Raw genomic sequence first — 14,255 nt, 5'->3', positions numbered from 1 at the left:
TAGTAATACTGCTACTAGGTCTATATCAAAAAGAGATCATAAAAAAGAAAAAGGACACACATGTGCAAAAATATTTTTAGCAATTCATTTTGTAGTGAAAAAGAATTGAAAATTGAGGGGGTGCCCATCAATTGGAGAATGACTGAATAAATTGTGGTATATGAATGTGATGGAGTACTATTGCTTTGTAAGAAATCATGAATGAGTGAATTTCTTAAAATCCTGGAAAATCTTGCATGAACTGATAGTGAAATGAAAAGAACCTGGAAAACAGTGTGCATATTAGCAACAATATTGTGAGTTGTTCCACTATGATGGACTCAGCTCTTCTCAGCATTTCAGTGATCAAGGACAGTTCTTAAAGTATTGTGATGGAAAATGCCACCTCCAGAAGAAAAAACTATGTACTCTGTATGCAGACCAAAGCATTCTACTTACACTTTTTGAAACTTGTTTTATCCTTTTTTCTTTCACATTTCTCATTAGTTTAGATTCCTTTACAACATCACTAATATGAAACTATGTAAAACATGATAGTATATCTGTTACCTATGTTAGGTTACTTACTCTCTTGGGAAAGGGAGGAGGGAAGAGAGGGTGGTAGAAAAATGTGAAACTCAAAAGCTTACAGAAAGATTACTACTGAAGCATATTTTTGAATGTAATTGGAAAAAATAAAATAAAATAACATTAAGATTAAAATAATAATATTAAAAAAAAATCATGAGTGTCCAGACTTCAGAAAAGCCTTGAAAATCTTTTTTTTTTTTTTGCAACACAAATGGGGTTACGTGGCTTGCCCAAGGCCACACAGCTAGGTGATTATTAAGTGTCTGAGGTCAGATTTGAACCCAGGTACTCCTGACTCCAGGGCCGGTGCTTTATCTGCTGCACCACCTAGCTGCCCCAGAGCCTTGAAAATCTTGCATGATGTGATGCTGAGTGAAGTGAACAGAAACAGTAGAAAATGTGCACATTAAGAGCAACACTGTGTGATGATCAACCATGATAAAATTAGAATTCAGCAATAGAGTGATCAAAGACAAATTCCCAAAGGTTTGTGATGAAAAGTGCCATCTACATCCAGAGAAAGAATGATGGAGTTTGAAGGCAGATCAAAGCAATTATTTTCACTTCTTTGAAATTTTTTTTGTTTCTCATTGTTTCTCTCTTTGTTTGGATTCATCTTTCACAAAATGACCAATATGTAAAGTTGTTTAACAAAGTTGTATGAGTATAACTATAGCAGATTATTTTCTGACTTGGGGAAAGGGGAAGGGAAAAAATTTGGAACTTAGAACTATTGAGATATTCTTGTCAATTTAATGCATTTGAACATTACATAGATTAATAAAAACCCCAAAAATATTTAACTAAATTATCTGTGAATTTCATTTGCTCATTTTCCAATTAGCCATCTTCCTAATTATTTGTCTTGTGATGAAGATCTTTTTTGACTAGCATCTGTTAACCTAAAATCTTCAAGCTGTTCCTATTTCCTAGCACATAAACTCAAATCAATACCTTAGCATTCATGGTCCTGCTAAACTTGACTCTCACTTACTGGCAAATAGGGGAGGCAGTGTGTCTGAGTTGCAAAAGTAGAACAAAACAATTCTGGCTAATCTATCTTAGGAAAGTATTAGCATCCTTTCCAGAAAGGAATTGCCCTTAATCACTTTTAATTGAAACAGACAACAGGACTTCCAATGAAGATATTTGTTAGGTAGACCACTTATTATTCTATGCAAGGAGAGTAATAATGTTAAAGTAACCAGGGAGAATCTTATGACAAGTGAGTTTTCCTGAATATTTTCTTACTTTTCTCTGACCAGACTGAGATCATAGGATTTCAGCATTGGAAGGGGCCTCAGAGGTCATATAACCTAACCATTACCTCAACAGAAATCTCCCTTGTTCCCAACCTACTTTTTAAAAACATTTCTGACAAATGGTCATCCCACCTCTGGCTTGAAGATTTCCAGAGTTTGAGAGCTCACTATTCAAAGAAGTTTGTTCCATCTAACTCAAACAATACCTATGAAAATAGAAAAACAGAAAGAGTGCTGGCTTGGGGGTTGAGAGACTTGACTTCTAATTCTAATTCAACTACTTGTTCTCTATTTGATCTTGGGCAAATTTCTTCTTTAGGCAACAATCTCTTCATTTACAAAATGAGGAGTTTAGATAAAATCTCAGATCCCTTTTGAGTGCTGACATTTTCAGGTTGTACACAATCTCAAAAATATATATCTTTTAAAATATATGAGTTTTTAAAAATGTTTGTTAGAGGTTGCTTTCAGCTTAAGTAAGAGATATATATATATATATATATATATATATATATACATATATATATATATATAAAAGGAAACAAAATAATTATCTTTACTTAATTCTTTCTTCCCAACCTATCCATATCTCCAGAATAGATGATCCTTTTCTATACCCTCCTTTAGAATAAGCACTTCAGATGCCCTAGAGAACTTTTTCATTATCCTGGTGTTATAATTCAATTCCTGCCTGTACAGATTTATTTATCTTTTTCTGTCATCTGACCTCTGCAAACGGTCTCAATTTTCTGGTGAATACATATAGTATACATACATGCTATTTCTCATGCCACATATGGATAACTCTCACAGATAAAAACATTTGCCTTCTGTTTCCAAATATGCCTCTGTGATTTTTACTCATTCAACTCAGTTTTTTTCCCCAATGGACAAGAACAAATCTAATACTTCTTATATAATTTAACCTTGAACATTTTGAAAAGTAATTTCCCTTCTCAACCACTTAAACCTTGCTTCTCTTTTTCTATATTAAACATATTTTCCTTCAAATAAGTAAATTGGAAAGTGTGACACAATGAAAAGAACAATTTGGAATCTCCTTGAGGTTTCACACCCTTTTAAGCAATCTAAGACTAGATATCTTCTACTTTAATAATTATGAATTTAAGATACTTCTTGTAAAAAGAAAATCTGTGATTTTTGTGATATTGCGTGACTTTGCTCATTATCCTTGCTTCCCTCCTTTGATTATTATGTAGTATGTCACTGTATTTTTCTTTAACTATGACACCCAGACAAAGTCACACCCCTGCAGATGTGGTCTGGCTAGTCAGAAAATGGTGGGACTAGAATCTCCCTTTTATTGGATGTTATAGTTCTGTCAGAGCCATTCCCTCTAGTGGCCCAAGATCTTGTCTATTTTTATGTCTGTGACATCACTGTTGATTCCTATGAACAAATGCCTGCAGTCCAGTAAAATCCTCAACTATTTTGTATATAATATGCTTCCTAGCCATGTCTTCCTCATCATGCTTTTATGTAGTTATTTTAAACCTAAGGTTAAGATTCATCCAACAATTACTGATAACTTGTTAATAGATAAGCCTTCTGTTACTTTGTGTAGAGGTCTCATATGATGTAAATGCTTGACGTAATTGGAGACAAAAAATAAGGAAATTCAACTGGTATTTTGGTGTTTTTCAGTTTCTTTTAGAACTGATAACACCTCAAGCTATTTCTGGAAATGTAATCATTCATAGTGAATATAATTGTTATTGTCGTTGTCTCTGATTTTTCTCTAGAGATACAAGATACTTAGTTGATATTAAGGAATAAAAAATACTTTCTTGTATTATCCCTCTCTGAATCTTTCTATATGTGTCTGCTTCTTTTGATAGATTCATAAAATTCTTGACCTGAAAGGAACTTTTGCAGAGAGTAATTCTAATAATTTTTACAGTTGAGGAAATAGCATTCCCCCTACCCCCCCCAAAGGGGAGATGAGACTTGTTCAAGGTCACAGTGTGAGCAAGTTGTTGAAATAGGACAAGAATCTAGGTTTCCAGACTCTTATGGTGTCTCCAGACACCTAGTCTTATGTTATTTTCATGGCACCATGCATTTTGTCTGTGTACACAATCTCTGATTAAGTTTCTGTGTATAATTGCAATATAATTAACTCCAGTTTACTTCAGAAAGTAGAAAATAAAATGCTAGATGTATTCTAGAGGGAATAGAATGACTCTTCTGTGTAATCTTAGTTCCTTTGACTTGTCTTAGATAGCTATTTGTTTTAAATGTCAGAACTATACTAGTTAATAATTCCTCTTCTTTTTCTTCTTTTCTTCTTCTTCTCTAGTATCTAGTATATCTGGTATATAATATGTATTCATGCTTATTGACTAATTGTGAGGGAGAAGACGTGTTTCTCCTGGTCCTGCTGTTATTTAGCTATGTGATCTTGGGGAAATTACTTCTGATCATTGAACCATGGTTCTTTAACCTATAAAATGGCTGATTATAATATTTTTAATATTTACCTTAATGGGTTGTTGTGTAGATCCAAAGGAACAATGCTGCAAAAGTAACCTCAGTATAATATATTTATGTTCTTTATTGATGGGGGCTGATTGATTTGCTGGTGTAGTAAATAGAGCCCTAGAGTTAGTGCCAGAAAGACGGGGGGGGGGGTTAAAATCTTGACTTGGTCACTGACTAGCAGTGTGAACCTGGACAAATCACTTAACCTCTCTTAGCTCCAATCTCCTTTTGTGGGAATGACAATAGTACCTAACTTTTGGCTTGGTGTAAGGATCAAATGAATTTGCATATGTAGATCACTTTGTAAACAATAATACAGTCTAAAAATATGAGCTTTTGTGGTATTACCATTTTCAAGTGAGAGTTTTCATGCTGAGGACCATGAATTTAAAAATTATTGATAGTTATGTTTCAATATAATTGGCTTCCTTTGATATCATAGATGTTTTAGTTTACATGCTTTACAATATAATTCTAAGAAAGGGTCCGTAGGGTTCACTAAGTAGTTCAGGGAATCAGGACACCAAAGAAGTTAAGAAGTCCCAATCTAAGGGCTTCCTGGTGCAGATAAGATATTTATGTGGGAAAAGTTTAGTAATAATGTTATATTCACGAAGCATTCAGAACCAAAAATAAAAAGCCAGTAGCTAAAATAAAGTCGGTATGGAACGATATTAGGGGAGAGAGAGAGAGAGAGAGAGAGAGAGAGAGAGAGAGAGAGAGAGAGAGTCAGATGGACATACAGACATAGAAAGATAGAGAGAAAGACTATGAAAAGAGAGAACTAGAAAAATCAGAAGAAAGAAAAAAGCAGGAGAAGGAGGAGGAGGAGGAGGAGGAGGAGAAGAGGAGGAGGATGAAGAAGAAAGAACAGGAAGTGATGTAGGACACAGGAAATGACTAATGTTGGACTTGAAGTTCTTGCCCTTTGAGACAGGAAAGACTAATACTTAGAACTCCACTGATGCACAATGAGTACTGTTTTAGCTACTCCTTAGAGGGTGGCTCTTGTGGATATATATTGGATAAGACCTGGAGCCAGGTGCTAAACCATTGCCCAAGTACCACCCTTGTCCAACCCACTATAGAAATACATTTAAGTAAGATCTCCTGGAAGAGAACTTCTTTTTCTTTTTTCCCTTCTCTTCTTTTCAGGATGGCCCTTTTCTCTCTCTGAGCCAGAACCACTTGCTCTTGACCTAGGCTGCTGGAGAACTATGGCCTCTACTCCATGTGGCCAGACTCCCTTGAGTCTAAGCTAGCCAGTTCTTATGGCTGTTTCTCCTTTCTCCCTTACTCTCAGGAAGTCTCATCTACAACTTTTTTATTCAATCTGTCCTTATGTTTAAAGCCTCTACTCCATGTCAGAAAATTCACTCTAGTCTCAGCCCAGGCAGCTCTGCTGGCTGCTTTCCTTTCACCCATTCTCTCAGGCACCTTTCCTAGACTTTTTGGTTATTCATCCTTTCCTCAAGTCACTTGTAGCCTCTTCAGGAAAAAAAAAAGTTTTAATCTGTGAATTTTGCAGGCTTGTGAAATAAAAATTCTTGAGCTACTCTGTAAATTTTTTCACTTTTCAGGAGCTCACACCTTTATAATGGTGACACTAATTTCTCCCACAACAGAAGGAAGAAGGAAGAAGGAGGAAGAGGAGGAGGAGGAGGTGGAAGAGGACAATAGATTGAGCAGGGTTGAAGGAATCAGAGGGGATGGGATTAAATCCATGTTTGGATGGACAACTTCATCTTGAGACTAAAAGGAAAGAAAGAAGAAAATATGATAAGGTAGTTTGAGAAACATAGGAGGTAATTCATATCAGATGGCCTTGTTCTTCTTAATTAAGTACAAAGTATTGAGTAAATATATGACTGAAAAACTTAGTGTCCAGATAAAAATTTTCAGAATCATAGAACCACATGGAGTTTCAGATTTGAATGGGAGCTCAGTAGTCCTCTAGCTCAACCTCTCAATCATCTTTAAAACAGTTGCAGTCAAAATAAATCATGAAATTTTTTTGACAATTTAGATATGTGTAGGATAAAAATACACTAAACAAAATCTGCAGAGACTGGATCTGAGCAAAATGAATGTTTAATTGCTTTTCTCAAGAAAACGGCAAACACCAAGTCTCTTGGACCAAACAGTTGTACCCAAAGGACAGTCAAGCAAGATTATATACATCCTAATGTAGGCCCCCCCTTCCTACCTACCTTCTCCTCTAACCCATTCGCTGAGTCTCTGGAGACACAATGTTATTTGCAGAAAATCTACCCCAGCAACAGACACAGAGAAAGAGATGAAATGTTTTCACAATATTTTTCTCACCAGATGGTGAGATAATTTGGGACCTTCATCACTGTCTTAATGAAGTGATTCCTATGCTTATACTGTCCTCCCAGTTTGCAAAAATAGTCTTATCATAAAGCAGGTTTCTCTGAGCCTCCTTTGGGATATAAGGTTTTCTTGACCAAAACCAATTTTTAACTCTAAGAGGACTTCACTAGGAACTTTCCCACATAGGCATAAAGATTAAGGAATTGAATCTATTATCTAGATAAATTCATTTTTAAATCCTGCTTTGTTATATTTTTTTAAAATATAAATTTAGTTCAAAGAGTTCATGGTATGGGGAATTCATGATGTGGAAATTCCCTCAATTAATGAGGAGAAGCAACTTTCCAGAACCTTATGCTCTAAGAGAGTTGTCTTGAACATAGTATGTTGAATAATAATATTTAAATCAAACCATTTCAGTTAAGAATTCCCTCCCCTTTCCAATAAAAATATAAAATAAAAGAAGAGAATTCTTCAATTTGTATACAAAGAATTGCTAAATTGGAGAATTTAGTGATTTAGGAATTTAGAGGAGGGATAAACCACTTCTGGCAGGGCAAATGAGAAGAAATAAGGTAACTATGCCAAGTACAGGATCTAATACTTGACAAGTAATCTAAATTTTTTTTTTTAAAAATGACTTAAAGGGTCAGCTAGGTGGCACAGTGGATAGAGCACCAGCCCTGGAGTCAGGAGGACCTGAGCTCAAATTTGACCTCAGACACTTAATAATTAAATAGCTGTGTGATCTTGGGCAAATCACAATCCCATTACCTTACAAAAACCAAAAAATAATTGACTTAAATATATATAAATGAAGGACTATAAAGAGATAATATTGAGGGAAAAAAGAGGAGAGTACTCCAACTGGGAAAGTGGGTAATGGTAGAAGTAGTAATAAGGGACTGTGATGAAACTTGTTTGATTATAGTACAGATTATATGTAGAGGAACAAGGGGATAGAAGACAAGCAAAGTCAGTGTTGAAGGGTTGAAAAGTATTTGAGTAGGCGAGGATGTAATAAAAGGGAGATTTAAGTAAGAGTTCTCTGGTAGTACAGAATATATGAGAATGAATGGGAGGAAATTAAAGTTAGGAGATCATATAGGATTTTTTATATTCTATTATTATTATTATTATTATTATTATTATACCATGAAGTCCTACTATTATTGTAAAGAATTGTGTTAGAAGCCTCAGAATCACAGTACCAGTGAGAGTGGAAGTTTTCTTCCTTCCAAGATTTTCTTAAAGGCTCCTTTCATGTCTTGATTCCTCAAACTGTAGATGAAAGGGTTCAGCATTGGTGTTACCACAGTGTACATGATTGACATGACTGTCTCCTTTATTGTGGAATTGTTGGCTGAAGGACATAAGTAGAGGCCAATGATTGTCCCATAGAAGAGAGAGACCACTGAGAGGTGGGAGCCACAGGTAGAAAAAGCTTTACGGATGCCCCTGACAGAGGGCACCCTGAGAATAGAAGAGAGGATACAGGCATAAGATGCAACAATTAGGAGGAAGGGTACTATAAGAACAAGCCCCCCAGAGATAAAGATCATGATCTCATTGATGTGGATGTCTGAACAAGTCAGTTTTAACAGGGCAGACAAGTCACAGAAGAAATGAGGGATTATGTTGTTGGTGCAGAAAGACAATTGGGATGTGAGCAGAGTATGCATCAATGCATGAAAGGTAGTTAGGACCCAGGAGAGCACCACGAGAGAGCTGCACAGCTTGGGGCTCATCTTGACTGTGTAGTGCAGTGGGTAGCAGATGGCCACATAGCGGTCATAGGCCATGGCTACCAACAGGAAGCTCTCTAGGTCTCCAAAGAAAAGAAAGAAATACATTTGGGTAAGGCAGCCAATATAGGGGATGGTTGGTTTCTTGCTCTGCATGTTTACCAGTAATTTTGGAATGGTCACAGAAGAAAAGCACATGTCAGAGAAGGACAGGTTGCTGAGGAAGAGATACATGGGCGTGTGTAGGTGGGAATCCACATAGATCAAGAGAATGATGAGCATGTTCCCAAGAACTGTAGTAAGGTACATGGCCAGGAAGAGGGCATAGAGAGGGTTCTTTAGTTCTGCTTGAATAGGCAGGCCCAGGAGAATGAACTCAGAGATAATGGTTTGGTTCCCCTTTTTATAATACACTTCCTTCATCTGAAAGAAAGCAAAAATACCCATAATTTATTTGAAAAGTAATTGTGGTAAATATACCTTCTGCATGAGACCTCATCCCTAGAGTTTCAGAGCTGGAAGAAAGCTAAGGGGTTACCAAGTATGATTTCTAATTTTTATAAGTAAGGAAACTGATAAGTAGAAAAGTGATCTGATCTAGGTTTTGGTGATAGAGATGACATTAGAATCTAGATGTCCTGCTTGATCATCTTGATCCAAGTCTCTTTCCATTCTCTTAGTTGGCCAAAAATGATATAATCTGACTATTATTATTGGTTTCTTTTCACAGAAAGATCATTGTGTATTGGATGGACACCTGCCAGAAATTCTTTCCAGGGATTTCTATATTGGGCAATAGATTGAATTATATGAGTTCTTGGATCTCTCTAAACTCTAAGATTCTGTGGTTCTACAAATTTCAACTATTCAGTTTAACAACTGCCATGTTTTTCATTAACTTAATGGCCATGTTTTCCAACTTAACCTTTTTCAAAATGTTCAGTCTGTGTTTCCCCCAGAGGAAAAAGCCTAACATTTTCCTAGCAATTAATAGTACATCTGGACAGTAGGAGAAGAATGACCAGTCGATTTCAAGAGTACACCAGTTTCTCTTTCCTCATTGGACTTAGCTCAGTTCACGGACAAAAGGAGGAAGAACAATTTTTTTTTTGGCAAAAGTTAGCCTCTCACTCAGGTGAAAGCACAGTGGATAACCTTTTCATCTTTGATGTCTAACCAAATTCTAATCTCTTGATAGTGTCTAGTTAAGATGCCTTCATTATTATTGGAATAAATTGTTCTCATCTACTCATTCTACCAGGGGAGATCTTCACATGCTTAGAAAAGACATCCCTCTAACTCACCAATGGGTTTGAGACCTCTCTGTTACTCTCATCCTAGCTTGGACTGATTGTTGTACATGCTATAGCTTCATGGTATCACAGATAAGAGTGAAATGGATCAGATGGACACCAAAGGTGGAAAGCAGTCCAGAAAACACCACAGCAACCCTTATATTAGAGGTACTAGTCTTCCCTGAATGCACCCTTTACCCTATACTGCATCCTGAGATACCACAAATCATCTCGACTGCTCTATCCTCAAGAGTGACATCTTTTCTGCTATTGTGATAATGCTGGAAGATAGCAGTCCAATATCTTTATATAACTGATCAATTTATGCATAAATTAAAAGATAAAACCCATAAAAAACCTTGGCAACAGTCAAGTGATGAAGCAGAAGGTGACAATACCCTGGGAGCTGTAGTCACAACCCTGTACACAGGAGGCCAGAGAGTTGTTTTCCCACTGGGAGTAGCAGTGGGATTTGACAGCTCTCTGGTTTTCTGAGCAGCCTTTTACCACACTGTTCACCTCCTGTGGGCAGCTAGGTGATGCAGTGGATAGAGCAATTATTTTGGAGTCAGGAGGACAAAAGTTTGAATCCAGACTCAGACTTTTGCCACTTATTAGGTGTGTGACCTTAGGCAAGTCACTTAATCCTGATTGACTTGCATCCGGGACCATCTCTAGTTGTCCTGATTCATATCTATCCATTGAATCCAGATGATGGAGGAGAAAGTGAGGTTGGTGACTTAACGCAGTACCCCCTCACTCAAATCTAATTCACATGTTTATCATGACATCATCTCCCTGATGTAGTGGTCTTTTTCAAAAAAGGGAAGGGCAAACTTTGCATTAACTTAACTCCCGGTGTGAGGAAGGGGCTAGAAAACATGCACTAATAATTGTCTGCTTACCCCAATCCTGGTCTATTCATTAAGGCAGTCTGGGATTTCACCCTATGGTTGAAACAGAAAAAAATATACAAAAACTGCAAAGATGATTTTACTCACCATCAGTACATGGAATGTGCAAACAATTATATACAACACAAAATCCACCAAATATGAGAGATAAACAGCTCTTGTTGCAAGAGAACTCAGCAGCTATCACATTCCCAAAGTAGTCCTAAGTGAAATAAGAATAGCAAAGTCTGAATGCTGTGGACAAGTTCCCTTACCTTGGCAATGTACTTTCCAGGAATATATATACCTAGATGTTGAGTTGGATGTACACATTGCCAGAGCTAACTTATAGTGTTTTACAGGTTCTGAAGGAAAGTGTGGGAGGGAAGAAATATTAGATTAACTACCAAGCTGAATGTCTAAAGAGCCATTGTGCTGGTCTCATTATTGTATGCCTATGAAACCTGGGAAATCTACTGGTACCATGTCAAGAAATAGAATCTCTTCCATTTGACTTGTCTTAGGAAGATTCTGAAGATCATCTATCTGATGGATAAGGTACTTGGCACTGAGGTTCTTTCTCAAAATAAATTGCCATGCATTCAAAGTTTACTGCAGAGAGTGCTGATCACATTGCTTGAATGTCAAGAGTACACTTACCTAAAAGATTATTTTATGGAGAAATCACAAAAGACAAGTGCTTATATGGTAGTTAGGAGAAGCAATATAAGAACACTCTCTACATATTCAAAAACTTTGGTTTTGATCGTGCAATATAGAAAACCCTGGCACAGGACTTCTTAGCATGGTATTTTCTCCTCAAAAAAAGGTGTTGTGCTCTATAAACCAGGCAAAATTGTATTAGCTCAGAAGTAGTATGAGATGTTCAAATTTAGAAACTTAACTGTTCATATGGACTATTTGTGCCTAACCTGTGGTAAAGCCTTCTGAGTCACATTTGGACACACTGTAGCTTGATTCTAATATAATGTAGTCACTTTGTTCTTCTTCAAGAACAAAGAATGACAACTTCCCAACCAAAAGCAGAGTATTTTGAAGAAAGAAAGTAGAAAAGCAAAAGACTTGTGAATTTCCTCCAAAATGCCTTATCTGATTGTGATTAGAGCAAGATCAGAGATTCATAGAGCTTCAAAAGGGCAATGGACCTAAGTGTTCATCTAGTACAATCTATACTTAAGCAGGAACTTCCTTTAAAACATACCTGACATATTGTCGTCTAACTATTATTGAAAGATTTCAGTGTTGAAGAGTTTGCTTCCATTCAAGGAAAACTGTTCCATTGTTTGTTTTATTGTTGGTATCACCACACTAAATTTTTATTTATTTAGTATATCTATCTATCTATCTATCTATCTATCTATCTATCTATCTATCTATCTATCTATCTATCATGTCTATATGCACACATGTTGACTCCTCCATTAGAATGGAAGCTCTTTGAAAGCAGGTATTGAGTTTTCATTATATACTAATTTTTGTGTTTTCATTGCCTAAATCTTAGTAAATGCTTGATAAATGGTCAGTTGGTTCATGGTAAATTCTTAATCCAAATTGGGACCTAAAAAGAGACTTTTTATAAAAGTATAGTTTTTATAAAATTTATAAAATTTATATATATTAAAATTATACAATTATACTTTATAAAATTATAGTTATAACCTTTTATAAAATTATACTTTTTAGTAAAACTATAGTAAATTAAAATTATGCTTTATAAAATTATATAAAAATTTTTTAAATGAAAATTAAGGGCAATTGTGTTTTAGTAATTGAGAAGAGGAATGAGTCATCAAACTGGGATGGTTGGAAAGACTTAAAGTCTTAAACAGGTAACAAATGGGGCAGCTAGGTCACTCAGTGTCTGAGTTCAAATCTGGCCTCAGACACTTACTACCTGTGTGTTCCTGGACAAGTCTTTTCTCACTTTCCTCCTCCAAAATGAGCTTGAGAAGGAAATGGCAAACTAGAATCTTCCAAGGGAAAAACAAAGTCAAATGGGCTCATGGAGAATCACTGAAACAACTGAACAGTAACAAAATGCATTTAATAATTGTTTATGAATCACTCACAAATGATTCTATGAAGGTGAATTTGAGTAGGACTTTGGAAATGTCAGAATCTCCTTGCCAAGATTACTCAATCTCTTTTGATTCCTTTATTTTTATAAATAGCCACAACCAGCAAGCAGGTCATGACGTGAGCTCGGCATAACAACAATCATCCTCCAGATGAACTCTGTGGCAGCAGCAAAATCCCAGAATTGTTTGACCCCATCCTCAGGTATCCCCTCATCTCAAACACCTGAAGCAATGAAGTTTCATTCATGAAGGCTTGCTATGACTCCAACTCACCCAGTTGTTATTACATTGTCACAGGTACAGGTCACTCTGTAGTCACTACTATTTGTATCATGGTTTGGCCTCATTTAAGTGGATTTTCTTCCTAAGACTCATGTGTCTTAGGTTCTCTCTTTCAATGGAATAAATTATCTTTCATATAACCCCTTTGATTTTGCTTTTCTTTCATTTTATTTCTTAGAGTTAACAGTGATTATGATAACCTGTGTGAGCTTTTTGTTATTTTCAAGGTTAACAGCAGCTATGTGACTTTGTGACTCTGGTTATTTATTTTCAGAGTTGACAAAAAGCACGATTTGTTTTTTAATTCAACTTTTTGATCCTTTTGTGGTATTGGGATGGGAATATGCTAGAGTTAGCTCAAATTTGCTCATGAGAAGTGACTGTTAAATTTTCAGAAATTGACAGTTACTATAAATCGGGGCTTGATTTTGTTATTTTGTTACTTAACAAAGTGATTGAGAACTTATTTGTAAAACAGATTAAATTTACATATGTGTCATATAAATTCCCCCCCCCCCCCCCAGTGAATGGAGTGAATTAAATGATCTCCTCAGATTCCTTCCAGGTTTGACATTTTACAGGATTAGGAGTTAAACTTGTGATTTCATTGGTTTTGGGACTTTGAGGTTAGGAAACTTCTCTATTAATACAGGTTGACCTCCTTTCTAAAACAATCTCAACAACCTTTCAGAGTACTGGGATTTATACCCATGTTTTCTTGACTTTAAGGCTAGCTGTTCATTCACTAGGACACATTGCCTCTTTGACATTTATGGTCTATGAAATCAATAGATGCTTCTTAAAATATGTAGGGATTAAAAATTAATTTTTCTTCTATCTTCCATTCTTTCCATTTCAAATTCAACATCAAAAAGTAAATAAAAGCTATCATCCTCTTTTAAATTTTTTCATCTTGATCTGCCCACTTGACAAAATCAGTAGATAATTCTTTATGCTCTTTATTAGTAGAGGTACATTAGATATCCTAGAACAAGAGTGTCAAATTCAGAGGCAGCTAGATAAAGGGGCAACTAGATTGTTCAGTGGATAGAGCACCAGCCCTGGAGTCAGGAGGACCTGAGTTCAAATTCGACCCCAGACACCTAATAATCACCTGTGTGACCTTGGACAAGTCACTTAACCCCACTGTCTTGCAAAAACCAAAAAAAAGTGTCAAATTCAAATAGAAGAGGGTCATTAATCCATTCATAGGGTTTCCTGAAGGCTAAATTTCAATTTACTTTTAAAGTGTATGTATGGTTATCTATGTTTT

The 14,255-nt window shown here is 36.0% G+C and overlaps 1 protein-coding gene across 1 annotated transcript; it reads right to left on the bottom strand.

Moving 5' to 3' along the window:
• Positions 1 to 7,870: 7,870 nt before the first annotated feature.
• LOC141512034 (olfactory receptor-like protein DTMT) lies at positions 7,871 to 12,815 on the bottom strand. The gene is made up of 2 exons (XM_074220963.1): positions 12,798 to 12,815; positions 7,871 to 8,812 (listed from the first exon to the last, which is right to left on the bottom strand). Exons 1-2 carry the CDS (start codon positions 12,813 to 12,815, stop codon positions 7,871 to 7,873), a joined length of 960 nt encoding a protein of 319 aa, XP_074077064.1.
• Positions 12,816 to 14,255: the final 1,440 nt, after the last annotated feature.

This window comes from Macrotis lagotis, chromosome 1 (assembly GCF_037893015.1).
Source record: "Macrotis lagotis isolate mMagLag1 chromosome 1, bilby.v1.9.chrom.fasta, whole genome shotgun sequence".
NCBI lineage: Eukaryota > Metazoa > Chordata > Mammalia > Peramelemorphia > Peramelidae > Macrotis > Macrotis lagotis.
This window is presented reverse-complemented; position numbering and strand designations above follow the sequence as displayed.